The sequence below is a fragment of the Aphelocoma coerulescens genome, assembly GCF_041296385.1.
Source record: "Aphelocoma coerulescens isolate FSJ_1873_10779 chromosome Z unlocalized genomic scaffold, UR_Acoe_1.0 ChrZ, whole genome shotgun sequence".
Classification (NCBI taxonomy): Eukaryota; Metazoa; Chordata; class Aves; order Passeriformes; family Corvidae; genus Aphelocoma; species Aphelocoma coerulescens.
The window spans coordinates 29,139,980-29,155,119 of NW_027184085.1; the positions used below are offsets into that span (position 1 = coordinate 29,139,980).

The 15,140-nt window shown below is 37.1% G+C and overlaps 1 protein-coding gene across 1 annotated transcript in view; it reads right to left on the reverse strand.

The window, feature by feature from the left end:
* The window catches only part of PTPRD (protein tyrosine phosphatase receptor type D), a 568,740-nt gene that overhangs the window by 125,670 nt on the left and 427,930 nt on the right, over positions 1 to 15,140 (reverse strand). Inside the window, exons 7-11 of the mRNA XM_069001512.1 lie at positions 14,915 to 15,025; positions 11,210 to 11,479; positions 9,903 to 10,484; positions 2,174 to 2,307; positions 757 to 901 (exon numbers count right to left, since the gene is read on the reverse strand). Of these exons, the coding sequence (XP_068857613.1) occupies positions 757 to 901; positions 2,174 to 2,307; positions 9,903 to 10,484; positions 11,210 to 11,479; positions 14,915 to 15,025 (1,242 nt within the window). The remainder of the gene's footprint in view (positions 1 to 756; positions 902 to 2,173; positions 2,308 to 9,902; positions 10,485 to 11,209; positions 11,480 to 14,914; positions 15,026 to 15,140) is intronic.

The window sequence follows — 15,140 nt, forward strand, 5'->3', positions numbered from 1 at the left end:
AATAATGCTTCTGGACATCATTGCTGAATAGCTGATTGTTTTAGTTAAGTCTTAATTTAAATGTTTTAAGGTGTATATGTAAGTCCCTGACAATTTTTTACATCTCATTTGCTGGCAAATATGATGAGTTTCATGATACTGTTTCCATAAGCGTCCAGTGAGAAAGCTGTTCTTCTCCAGGTGGAAAATGATTGATCATAAAAAGCCCAGATTAAGAAAATTGAACAAAATCAGAATGATGAGATACTACATGTTCCAGTTTGGCCAAATTTAGAAATATATCCTCTGAGAGAAGGCACAACCAGACTTGTTAAGAAATATCTGGTATAGTCTGAAATATTCAACCTGATTCACTCTACAAATCTTTGCACTTCAGGGAGATGCTGCAGAAACAACCTAGGAAGTGTGCAGACTGGGGAGGTGGAATTTTATTGGTTAAGGACTGTTATTAATGTACACCTATTGCACGATACAACATTTTAGCTTATTATAAGATAAAATTTTATTATGCCAACATTATATTGCCTCCGTAGACACTGGTTTACATAGGTTGTTTTTTGAAGCTATTTAAAAACCCCTCATATATTAAGCTGATCACAATATACCTCAAAAATACACATTTTAAGCATTCTTTTGCTGTATCAAGCAACATGAATATTTTGCTTTTTTCTCTGTTGCTACCTCCCTGAGCTACTCTGCTAATCTCCTTAAGAAACACAGGCAAAGGGAGTAAGTATTTCAAGGAAAGACACCTACTTGACTGCATTGTTCTCGCAGAGATTTCTGCTGTTGAAGCACCCAGGCCTTGGGGAGACCGTGCAGCTAGGCGGAACAAGTACAGGCTGTTTGGCCTTAAGCCTTGCAGGCGATACGATGTGGTAGGTTCAGTGGAAACCCGTTGCTATAGACAGATAATAAGAGAGTGTCTTGATTGGTATTCAGAGACCCTGAATCCCATATATTGCCTATACAAGGAATGATTTTATACTCTGTTAAAACCATAGAAAAAAACTTAAGTTCAAGAAAATAAAGCACAACAAAACCAAACTAAACAAAACCAAAACCAGAATACATTACTTTTGACAAACACACATTAAGAAACTGTTTTTTAAAGTCAACAGTTTAACGGGTAAAACTCAGAGCCACAAACACAGCTTGACTGAGGAACAAATAGCTATATACAAAGTATGAAAGTGTTTTAAGACAATACCACATAAGCAAAGCCTCACCTATAGCTATCTTTTACAACAGTGATTTTATAGTGTAAGTAATCTTGGGTTTAATCTTCTAGTTAAATTTGTGTTCAAATTATTAAAACCAAATTCTTCCAGGGTAGCTTATTAAGCAGCGTCCTGCATCCTATTTGGAAGTGAAATACAGATGTGGCCCCCTTCCACAAAATAAGCTTTTGAATTCACAGTGTATGTGTGAAGCTGCCATAAACATAAGCTCAGTTTTAGTATCAGCAATGACTTGAAGATGCAGGAGAAACCAATGAGGCTGACACTTTCCTGTTGCCATCTGAGACTCCTGGCTTCTTTCTTTTCCCTGTGACACCTGGTAATACCATATATTCCCTACCAGAGGAGCAGTTTATTCTAAAGTTATCCTACAAACACAATAGAGGCCCACAAACTGAAAATTCTTTATGAAATAATGGTACAGGAAAGGTCTGTTGCAGGTTTTAGTCTTTAGAAAGAACCTCCTGTTTTCTTCCCAATTATTATTGAAAGATTAGAAAATCTCAGGAATTCTTACACAATGGCACAGAGAAAAAAAAATTATCTAAGGCTGAAAATAGATTTCAAAGTTCAAGTACAAGTTCAAAACAGGCTTAACGGGTCCATAAAATGCCGCCAAACATTTTTGCTCCCAAGCCTTTACAGAGGAACAGGCTCAGAGAGACATAATCAATGTCTGAAACTGGATGGAATTTCTGTGAAGGATTCATTGCCATCTACAGCAAAATTCCACTGGCTGGTAACCACTGACAGCATTTTCTGCTGTTTACAGACTTTCAGTCTGTCACTAGGCTAACTGCTAGGCTTAATAAACCTAAATATCAAGGCATTTCTACTAAAGCAAATTACTAACCATGAAATTTAAACCATGGCTGCATTTTATGTCCAACTTACTAAAGATCATTAAAAAGATGTACAATCTTGCCACTTACTTCCTCCCCATGCTCCCCGTCTTTGTAAACCAGTTCATAGCTAGAAATGGTATCAGAGCGTGGAGGTGTCCAGGAAAGCAATATGCTTGTTTCAGACTCAGGTTCTGCTTTGAAGTTCAATGGTTGACCAGGCACTAAAGAAAAAATTGAGCAGTTTGAGTTTTGAGTTTTATTTGGATACTTCAATATTTTCAAAACTTTTAAAATGTTATCTGAATATGGCATGGAATATTACCTGCATCTTACTGAACTTAAACAAATTGATTCACAGTACTATGGAATAAATTTATCTGAGCACAGAAAAAGAATAGTGATACACTTAATTCACATGTTAAAAATTATGAAGGACTTCAAATAAATGTTTTTGCAGTGTAAATAATGCAAACAGAACTGAAATGCAATTGGAGAGATGCCTGGTGTTGAATACCAGCAATCTAATAACCTATGTGTGAAATGGCAAATATATACATCTATGTATTTGTGTGTTTATGAGGAAAAGCTAGTAGAACATATGATTAGCTGAAATAGCCTAGAATAAAGTGTTAAAACTATTACATGCATTTCCAGGTAGGAAATATTTTTGCTCAGCTCATAAATAAAAGATAGTAAACACATCCTGGTCTTTAAGAAGACACCCACATAAAATAGCCAGCTTGTGTAACCTGAGGAAGTTATAACCTAGTGAAGAGATATTCAGTTAATTTCTCATTAAGTGATATATTTCCAGCCTTTAATGACTGGTATTTTTAAGACTATAGTTGAATTTCTAGTGACAACACTTTCTAATTGCAAGAAGCAAAATGCAATTTTGATTGCACTAGTCAAGAACATTCTGTTATATCTTGTGCGGTAGTCACAGAAATTATCCACACTAAATGTTATCCTCATTTACTTCTTCAAATGTAAAGCAAATAATAAGGTTGACTGGGAAAAGACAGCAAAACATAACTATATCATTGGATTGCGTACAATGGTTTTGGCACCCAAGTTCTAAAACATTACTTTCAGTTAATAGTGCGGTTGATAAGGCATGAAACAGTTTTCCACAGCACTTCTAGCTGTTCAAGAGTAAAATGTGATATGCTCTCATTTTTTCAGGGGAAAAATAAAAAGATGTACTTCTTAGCACATACTGAGAAACAGGTGTGAGAAGTAGGATATGACAATAATGATGGTTTCACAAACATTTATCAGGGAAGAATTCTATTACAGGATTACAAGTATGTTTCTTTAGCACAGTAAAAGACCTAAGAACTCCAGAGAGCAAACTGTTAAAATAATTTGGTATTTTGACTTTTATCTTCCCCAGAATTCTACAGAATATCAATTTGAGGAGAACACTACCCTTGTGTATTCTGGTACAGATTTGGTATCTAATTTTCAACAGACAGAACCTTTCTACATGAGATGCATATTCAAGCTCCTGGGTGGACATTGGAAGTCTCTATCATTCCTTTCCATTCCCTTTTTTTTTTTTTTTTTTGAATGAGTGAGAGTAACAGGAGACCAATTATTTTACAGGAATAAAAAAGGGATAGGACTAATTAGGTGTCTTTCTAAAAGGTGTCTGGTCTTTTGAGACCATTGCCAGGGTCCTGCAAAGTGCAAAGGGGAAATGATCCCAAAGCATGGAGAGCCATTACAGGAAACATCAATGAAGTATTTTTGACAGATTCTAATTTTGCAAGGAGAGGCTGCAGTGCTGGGAATGGTTCAGCTGGGAGAAGGCATGGCTCTCAACAGCGCTCCCAGAAGTGACAGAAGTGATGTAAGAGATGCAGCCAGGCTCTTCACAGAGTGTGGCAGAGGAGAGGCAATGGCACAAGCTGAAATATGAGAGGCTCAGGACAACCCAGAAATGCAGCCAGGGCCCAGGGAGGTTGGACCATACTAGCCCTGGGGGGTTTTACACCTCAAACAGGTGAAGCCCTAAGAAGCTCAGTCTGACCCCAGAGCTGAGCCTGCTCTGGGCAGTGGCTGTGGCTGGACACCTCCCCAGATAATCATCCTGCCAGCCTGAATTGTCCTGTGATGCTATCATCAGTACTTAATGTATGGATACATGAATTGTAGAACACAGCCAGGCAGTAATAGAAAAGGATCAGTCAAGTGACTCATATGAATGCTGGTACCATCTGTTATGATAAATATGGCAGCAGATGGAGAACTAAGAGTATTTCCTGTCTCTCTGCATGTTTTAAGACTCTCATTCTCCAAGCATTCCTTTTAAGAAAACCCAAACCCTTTGTAATCTTATGTCTGCAATTCTCAATCATTTTCTAAGACAAGTTGATGGCTAATCGGACTTTTCTAAATGCTGTTTGTCAAAATATATCTTGCTTCAAAATCTAGTCTCCCCTCACATCTTTTTAACCACAGTTAGCCAACTCTGATGCTGAAAACACTGACAGAAGAAAAACGTGACAGGGAGATCTGCATCACCCCAAACAGACATAAGAAGATGAAGAAGAAAGAAAACAAAACCAAAATAACAGAAACTGAAGACACTTTATTGCTTATAAACTCCAGTATGGAACTTAGTACTTAAGCCAAAGGAAAGTACCAGATAAGGAAGTGGAACAATTAACTTTTAAACTGTTGAGGAGTTATGCCTAGAATGCATAACATCTGTTCAAAAAAATCTTCAATGGCATGTGGGAGCTAAGCCAAACTGGAGCTGACAGAAGCTACTGGTCTTCAGAGAGAGAAAAAACCCTAGAGAAACTGCAAAGTGTATGCAAGTGGACTTTATACTCTTACTGCAGTGTTTTTAATCTCACATGTCAAATCTAACACCCTGTTAGTGCTGTACATGGGCAGATCACTAAATGGGATGGTTTTGCATGAACATTCTCTCAATACTGTCTTTTCTGCTTTGAGGGCAATATGCTCTACAAAAGTACAGTAAAACCCCTAACTTCTGTGTCCTCCGAGTCTATCTCCTCTAGTACACACAACGAAAGACTACAATGCAATAACAAAACAAAGAACAAAGTCCACAACTACTTTTTCCAAAACTTCACAGCAAATTCTACATTTTCCCTTTCCCAGTGCTCCATGTTTATTGCTGGATAACCAGGGACAAACACAGACTGCTGGACTTTGTCCTGCCTATGTGGTTCTATCTCCATCCCAGATTAAAGTGCTGGAACAGGATCACAAAATAGGACCTCAGAAGGGCACTTTAGTTCCCTGCATAGCTCCTCAGCTGGCTGAGGTAACCAGAAAATTACTCCAGGACCATGCTGGGTTTGCAAGTGATAATGAACAAAGAGGAGAGTCTCCAGGATAGAAAGTGCCCCACAGCATTGCTAGGGTGAAGTCCATACCTCGAATAAAACTCAGTGAGTCCAATAAGAAATCAGCTTTGCAAAGGACAATAGATTCAGCAAAAGAATTTACAATCAGTAGGCAACCTAAAGGGACCAAGAGTTTATGCTTCTGATTTCTCTGAAAGAAACATGAAACTCTATGGAGGAGCTCTTACAACTGAAGAGCTACTGTGCTCCAGAGTAACAATACATGTATTTTTTGAAATAACAAGTCCTAATAGAATACAATTAAAAAATAAAATGGGTAACATACAAAATAAAATAGGTAATATGTGCATTATGCTCTGTCTCTCTGCTACAACTGAAATAACCTCTTCAAATGTCTGAAGATAGCTGAGGCTTGCAGCTTTACAGTACCAAAGAAAGAATCACAGTACTCAAAATAATTAACTACTATACAATTTAGATTTAAAAACTGCATAGCATATTATGTGAAAAGTAATCAGAAATCCATAAATTGCTTTCTTCAAATAATATCCCAAACTGACATAGTGGGAGCCCAGAGAACAAAATAAACATGCTGGTCAGTCTTAAAGACAGAGTCCACCTAGTCTTGTCTGAATGACTAGAGAATGCAGTGAAGAGATAAATTATCACTGTGTGAAGGTAAGATCCTCAGTATTGAACTCATCACTCATTAGCATTTAAATGAAGTAAGATAGAGACTAGGACACTTAACAAAAGTTACCTGGGCATTGAGAGTAGGGGAGTTACCTAAAAGCTGAAACAGTCCTTCCTACCTGACCAGAAATATCGCTTGCAGGAAATTTTAAAATTTAAGTCAGTTAAAAAGCTATCCTGTACCCCATCTCAGCATCAGTACATATAAGTATCTCAAAGGTGGGTGCCACAAGGATGGTGTTAGACTCTTTTCAATGGTGCCCAGGGACTGGATGAATAGCAGCGGCCACAAACTAAACCACAAGAATTTGAACTCAACCTGAGGAAGAAAGTCTTTATATTGAGGGTGGCAGAACACTGGAACAGGCTGCCCAGGGAGGTTGTGGAGCTCCCCTCTCTGGAAACATTCAAAACCCACCTGGACGTGTTCCTTTGTCACCTGCTCTGGGTGACCCTGCCTTGGCAGAGGAGTTGGACTGGATGATCTCCAGAGGTACCTTTCAACCCTAAATATTCCGTGATTCTTCCACCAGCTTTCTTGCTTTGAGCTGACTTTCTAGCTACATGCTCTCAACTCATCTCATGTGGAAGTCCATTTCCTTAAATGCTTCACAAAGACACTAGGCTAGGAATGTGGTGTTTCAGACACATCAGGTTTCCCCATTCACGCGTTCACGAAAAAGTTTAAATATCACATAAATTAGCTACCTTGCTACAACACAGAACAGTACTCTCTTGCTACCAACTCTGTCTCTGAGCTTCTAATTTTTTTTCACAATTAAGAACTCCAGAAACATTAGTTTTGTTTAATCTAAGGCTCCATTTATATGCCCCGTGAGTCAGATACTTAACCTTCTCATTACTGTCCTTTTTCCTATGTTCAAAATATTAGCCTTTTGTAACTGTAGTAAACCTCAGTTTTCAAATCATGGAGAATCCTTCATTTAAAACTAACAATGTGGTTTGTATTTTAAGATTTTTCTAAAGAAGCATATGCTTACAGGACACATTCACTCCCCTGAATATTTATTCATTTTTTTCTCTCTCTCTTTCTCCAATAATCCACTATCCAATAGACCTTGTGTATCTCTCTGCTGTCTTCCTACCTAAGCTCAGAACAAAAAAAATAATAAAAAAAATAAAAAAAAAAAAGCAAAACTTATATCAGTATTTCTTTATTCTAAAATTTGGTAGGTCAATTAACCTACATAATAGACCAGTTCTGACTCCATCCTCAACAGAAACTATTCCTTTGGCCCAAAAATGCAGAATAAAGACTTTCTTAACTTTTGGAATTGATCTCCTTTTATTCAAAAGGCTCATCTCCACAGCTCTTTTCTGATTATAGAATTTGTTAAAATGGTGTGTTTTTATCATTAAGAAAACACCGCTGAAAACAACTGCAACATTTTAATTAAAAATCTAAGTTTCACTACCAGCAGAGTTTCAGCTGACCTGCAAAGTAAGAAGCCACTCATACACCCATTTCAATTTAACAATTCTGCTATACTGAGAAAACAAAAATTCCTCTGAACAGTTTTTTTAAGAACAAGTAATTCATTTTTATAATCTCTCTCCAAAGATCAGAATACTCTCAAGGTAAGAAAGCTTTGAAGCATCTAAACAGAACTTGTAAGTCACAGATGTCAGCAAGATTTTGTTTTATATATGCTGCAATATCCCCAAAGTAAGGGTTAAGCTATACATAATACATCTTGGCAGGCTTATTTGTTAAAAAAAAAAAATATCAACCAAATGTGATCAGCATCCCATTCCTATTCTAACTCTTGTAAAATGTTTCCATTAAATTCATTTTTCCTGCTCCTAAATGGCACTTTTTATTAGTTTTAGTATTTGGAATGTGTTTAATTTTAAGAGAGTTAAACTAAAACAATCATATTCAGATTTAAATTAAAGCAAATCTGGAAGAGAAGGGCAAGGAGGGCTTTTTTTTCTGTGATGTTCACTGAAGAGAAACTACCGGATAGAAAGATGGGGAAATCCTAGTTTTTAACCATACCCTGAAATGGACAACTTCACTAGACTTTCTTAGTTTTTCTCTCTTTTATGACTGAAAACATGTGTATTCCAAGTAAAAGTATCAGTGCCTAAATATACCTCCTGTATGCCCCATTCTTTGTTTTCTCTCAATTTTTTTTAACATAGTCACAATTAAACATCGTCAAGTCAACTCCATTATGAACCTGAAATCACGTATCGAGAAACCCTCCAGCACTATTAATTTTGTTGTAATTTCTTCAGATTGCAACAGTAATCGGAAACAGATGGGCACGCTTACTTCTCTGAGGTGACCTCAGAAAGTAATGTAACTTGGGCCAGTTCAGCTGAGCCTCAGTGCTCATTATTTCGATTCCTTCATCCTTCACTGGGGAAGCCACTGTCAGACACTTGCTAATCTAAGAGGTTTACAGTTGTGAGTAAAACACAGAGAAGGAGCTCACTAAACCTTCCTCTTGAAAGGCTTCATGCATATGGATTCAATCAGAAGTCAGATGTCAATATAAAAACTAGTTCTCTGAAAAAGGTTCCAAATGCCAAAATTAAACTATAGTGTATATAGTTACATTTGCATGTGCACACAGACACATTTTAATCTACCACTGTAAGATCTAAAAATTTTATAACTTCTTGGCTGAGATACTGCAAAAGGTAACACCTAGATCTTTGTGCAACACAACACCTAGGAAGATTCAAGGACAACACATCAATTTCTGTCTTTATTAAATGCATATTGGGAAAATGCAAAAGTAAAAACTGGATGAAATATAACTGTCTACAGTTACACTTTAGAGATCTGTTTTTTAAGAATTTGAGGGATGCTAAATTCTGTAACAGGAAACTTTCCTGTACTAAAAATTCAAGTACTATTATGTATTTCCAGAAAATCACTGGCCTACGGTAATACTTCATACAGCTTTCTCTAAACTGCTAGACAAAAGGAGCTTTTATTTCTTATTGCTACAATAAAACACCTTGTGCAGTGTAACTCCACTGGAGCTTCTCACTTTAGACTTTGTAAAAAGTTTTCTGCCAATTTTTTTACTGTGCTGGCTTGTCCTTTGCTAATAAAACTAATTCATGGACCTAAAACTTCTTGAACAGAAACAAAACAACTTAAGTGCACACATAAACCAAGATAATAGTGGCCCTGTGGTATGCATTTTGCAGGGGCAGGTTGGATTTGACTTATAAATCTAAAGTGTACAAACATGCTTGCTTGAACCTACACAAAGGTTTGTTGCATTTAATGCTCTCATGTTTTATGTGTTCTCAGAGTCTTACCAACTAGTTGAATACACATGCAGTACACATACACTTTAAATTTCCAAAAGCAGGATTCACTAGAGTGATACAGCATAAGGGAACTACATGCCACATAAACGAACCCACCAAAACCCACAAGTAACACCTCAAAAAAAGCTCTGAACAACTACTGACAAAGATGTTTAGTGCACGTAGCACTGCCAAAGAAAAGCCATAAGATTTGGTCACTCCAGGATGAAGGTCTCCCTGAGACTTCAGTTAAACTGCAGATAAATTTCTTGACACTGATGAAAAAAAAAGCATGAAGGGGTAATTTCCACTCTGCAAAGATAACTTGCACTGTGGAATTGAGAAAAGGTTATCTGCAGAAACTACCTGAATAAACTGGCTATCCTTGAGGGGTAGCTTTTTTGCAACTCAAAGTCTCTCCCTGCAAAAGTCTGCATGTGTTCAATCTTTATTCCCACAAATTTTGCTCATGGCTAGCTTACCTCCTGTTTGAGTGATGACTTGAATGTCACTAGAAAGTGGCCCATCCCCAACAGAAGTAAAAGCAAGAACCTTCACAGAGTATGTTTTCTGGGGTACAAGATTCCCAATAGTGGTAATATGGCTGTCAGCCACATTGTGTTTCATCCAGCTGTTGACATGTTGAGCAGGGTCCATGGTGTAATAAACTCTGTAACCTTGTATTTGCCCATTAGGTTCCTCAGGCTCTTCCCACTGTACCAGAATGGTGGTGGAGCTCAGCATACGGGCCTGTACATTGCGTGGTGCACTTGAAGGTGCTTGCTCTGAAGTTCTTGTTGACACAGGCTCACTGGGTGGCCCTCGCCCAATGTTATTTACAGCAACTACCCGAAATTCATACTCTGAATATGGGCTTAGGCCAGCCACACTGTAACGCGTTGTGGCCACCCCATCAATTTCTTTATATGGCTCCTCGGAGTTTTTGGGTTTGTGTTGGATTATGTAGTAAGAAACTGGTTCAGGGTTTCCAGAATCCCAAGTCAACGTTATGCTAGTTGCTGTGCTTTCTGTCACCACAGGTGTTCCAGGAGGCTTGGGTAAGGCTAAACACAAATAACAAAAAATACAATTAGCTCTATGTAACAGCAGACACTCTTATTCTTATTAGAATATGAAGCTTACAAAGAATAACTAACAGCAAAACAAAAACAAAACAGGAAGATGAAACGGAAAGAAGGTGTGATCTGTCAGAGCAAGCTTTTGTCAAATGACTTCCTCCAAAATCTATTGGAGAATCTTGAAGTGCTGTTCAATACAGTTCATTTTTCATGAATTAATGATACTGGCTTCTGTAATAAATCCATAACCATATGCAGAAAAGGAATTTTATAGAAAGACAATTCACAACTACAGCTGAATTTTCAGATATTTTTTGAACCTCTTGTTTCCAATTACTCAGTGAATATGACACTTGGATACCCAGCAATTCTAAAAATCAAATGACTGGTTCTTAAAGGCTCCTGCTGTTGATAAATAAACACAACATTACAAGATCATTCCTTTAACTGAAATGAAGGCTGGGACCTAGACACAGGAGAATAATGGAATATTATGACTAACTTATTTTTAATAAATATTACTTATTCAATTAATGATTATGACTGCTTTCTAAACCTGTACTTTGTCTTATGCCAGTGACTGGTTGGAATATTTACCCTCTTGATTTAAGAGGGCAAATGGCATTTAGACCTTTCAGTGCAATATACTTGCTCGGAATGAAAGAAATAAAAGACAGAACTGTGTCCAAATAAATGTGCTTGAGATATACCTTTGACAGTTATCTGCGCTATTGCTTCTATAACACCAAGGGTAGACATAGCAACGCAAGTATAGTTTGCAGACTGTCTGACATCGTTAAGCTCAAGGACGTTTCTCCCTATTGGCATATCATCCTCAGGTGTCAAATCTTCTGCTCCTAGCATCCATTTCACATATGGCATTGGTGACCCCACCGCAACACAGGTGATATTTACACTCCCGCCAGGCATGATCTCATGGTTTGTGGGGGGGATAGAGAACCTCGGTGGGACCCGTCGAACTGGAACAAAACACAAAGAAAAGGTAATAACATATACAAAAAAGGAAACTGAGTCTTGCAAAAGGACAGCATGCAGTGTACAGACACAATTTACTATTTACTATTTTAGTGTTTATTCCGGTCTGCCAGAAAATATATATAAGAGAAATAAGAGACTAAAGAAGAATTTTGTCTGCACACAATGTGAATTATTCTATATTTATTTGAGGATATTATTAGGCACATTCATACAAAGGCTGATTCAGACCTACTAGGGCCCCACATGTAACTAACTACATACTAACAATACACAAACACCATGCAAAAGATATACACGCACACGTGCACGCACACACACAGGCGCACATATATATATGCATTTTTTTATGCCCATACATATATATATATATGCACAGAAGAAAACTGGAAGGTCAACAGCATGCTTGAGTTGATCACCAACTTCAATGCTGCGTGCTTCCAGTTGATGTGAATAAATGTGCTAGGCCACATTGTCACATCACAGTCCTGGAACACACTGCCTAGAGTAAATTGAAAGTGCAATTTCACTTGCTTTCAGACTCAAAGTAGATGCAGCCTCAAGACCTCACACTAACACTGAAACAAACATAGAAAAATATTTAACTGCACACAGATACAAATATATATATACACATATGTATACACATATACAAATATATATAAATATACATATACATATATATATATATGGAGAGAGACAGACAGAGAGAGGGAGAGACAGAGTCACAGAAAGAAACTAAGCAAAGCCAGTACGAAGTACTGGATCTGATCATGCAAGCAAGCAAATGACAGAAACAGTAGAGAATCATGCTTAGGGAAACGTCTGAGTAAAAACTGCAGAGAGAAAACACAAAAAGAAAACATTGGGTGAGGAAATGAAACTTGAAAGCAATGCGAATAGGATAGGTTGACAGATACAGGAGTTTCAGAGGAGCATAGAGTTTGAGGGAGAAAGAACTTAGATTAAATTTAGGTGGTTAAAAAGCGACTGCTAGGAAGGGCCACTAGGGAAATAGCAGAATATTTAACATTCAGGATTCCACTATGCTCACAGTTAAGGGAAAACAAAATAAGGATTAATAATATTAGACATTTCTGTATTGATAGCAAGGGGTGGCAACCTTAAACACATAGCAGTACATTCCACTAACAGAATAGTTAATATTTAAGCAAACACAACACCGAGAAAATTACCAGGCAATAACAGATCAGTGTTCCTGCTTCAAATATTCTCAGTGGTGTGCACATGTGTGTAGGAGGTGGAAGCGATAGAGGTAGCTGAGAGAGGTATGTTTGTATTTAGGCCTTTCACTGGATGGTGTACTCGAAACTGTATTTATTTGGCCTTAATAGAGGCTAATCATTAAACACAGTTTTAATTCAGCAAAAAATCAGAAGTAAAATAAGACTATGAGCGAGTTTAAAAACAAAAAAAAAAAATCAGGAAACTATATTAATCTGAAACCTTTCCACTGGGTTTGATTAAATTTCCATGATCTTCTATGGATTCAGGAGGGACTTAACTGCAATGGCCTCATGAGTGAATGACAGGCAGAAGGGGAACAAGCAGAGAGCAAAACAATCCATAAACGGCCAGTTCACAGAGGCCACACAAAGCAAACAGCAAGCAATGAGCAACTTCTTGTGTTGAACAAAATCCTTATAGACAAAGGAGAGTTAAGTCTTCATGCGTGGGCTATTTAGAAAAGCAATTACTGAAACCATTCCTTGAAAAGCAGGCATCAGTATAAACAAGAAATTAAAAGGGAAGAAAAAGCAGGAACACTGACCAAGTTTAGTAGACGTTAGTATTAAAAGCTAAAGAGATAGCCATGCATCCAGGTTCATTCTCTCTTATCATGCACAACAGTTAGATACCAGCACTCATCAAAAGCCATGACCAGGGCATTCTCTGCTTAAACATAACATTAACTTAAAAAATGCCACAATGTAGCTACATTCATTTCATTTGTATTCTTTTTTATTGGTTTAATTAATAGTTTTGTAAGGTGGGTAAAAAGTAAAAAACACACCAACCTTCTCGCAGCTCTGAGGGATGTAGGGGGTTTGATGCAGAACACAATGAAATGAGGAAAGGAGAAAAACAAGGGAAACACAGAGAGAGTAAAAAGGCCGTATCAAGGCTTTCAACTGCTACTTGAACATCTCTACTTGCTCTAGTTAAACCTTCCTACCTCATCTTGAAAAGTTAGCATTTTCCACAGCTACAACGGAAACAATAGCTAGCATAATTTTGAAATTTTCCTTTGGATATAAAGGTATACATGCCTCATGCAGTACAGGAAAGTCAGTATGTTGGAGGAGAAGAGAAAGAAAATAAAAGATCAAATAACTTTCTATGGATGTCATAACTATGAAAGGTTTACCTTTCTTTTCTTTTTTAATTAGACAAAAGAGTAACACCATATGAAAACATACCAGGTTGATAGAAAAATCAGCTCTAAAAAAATTTCAAAATCAAGCTAGGCATTTTCTGTAAGGTCATCCATCCTACAGTAAGGTTTACATCTGTTTATGTTTTCATTCCTATTTCCCCCACCCATCCCCTTTTACTATAGACACACACACACACATATATATACACACATATGTATGTATGTATGTATGTATGTAATAGGCTTCGTTTTACAGAAATCTACATCAATCAGACATAGGAAATACTGCCTGAAACAAAGCCCTTCATTCTAGTTGAACTAAAAAAAATATTTCAGTAGATTAATAACCATTTTTAATACTGTATAGAAGAATAAATGGTTTTATTATTAGTCATACCTGTCATACACAGAGATAATTTCTTAAAATAATACAGCCAGTTGACCACTATCATTCTAAAGGACTACACTTCACTCACAAGTCTTACACTAAATATATATATATACACACACACATACATCTATATTAAGAAGAAAGAGAAAAGAAGAAAATACAGTTGTGCTCTGCATACATAATGTTATAAAGTTAGAAGCCTTTCCTTTGCAGTTAGACAGCAGAGGTCAGGTAGGCATACACCTCAATGCCTTGGAGTTACACTCAGCTGATTAGTGGCACACAGAGCAGTCACTTCAGGAGTTTGAAAAGAAAAGCAAAACAAAACAAAACCAACAAAAGAAATTAAATGCAAAGCACAATTTAACTTAATGCAGAAAAAAATAGAAGTTAAAATGTAAAAATATAAATATACTTACAAACCTTAACCCACAGGATACACTGGACTCAAGAGTGCTTTAAAAGAATAAAATAAACCCCAAGCCTTTTCTCTACAGTTTAAAATTCATTTTACAATTGACACGTTTACCATGGCATTTTGATTATTACAGTGGTAACTGTATAGATCCTGAGAGTATCTTAGCCCTGAGCCTGCATGAACAGTGGATGCCAGGGTTATGTCATTCCTACCTCTGACATATAGATTGGCAGGGGCAGAATAGCGTGTACCCGCACTGTTGGTTGCAACACACTCATATTTGCCTTGGTCAGATTCTTCACTCAGTTCAATTTGGAGAGCACCTGTATGAATATAAAATACATTGCCAAAGAGAGGGTCAGAGAAGGCTTTTTTATATCCATAACAATACACCTCTCAACAATATGAAAAGCTTGTATGCGAAGGTCCACTCAACGT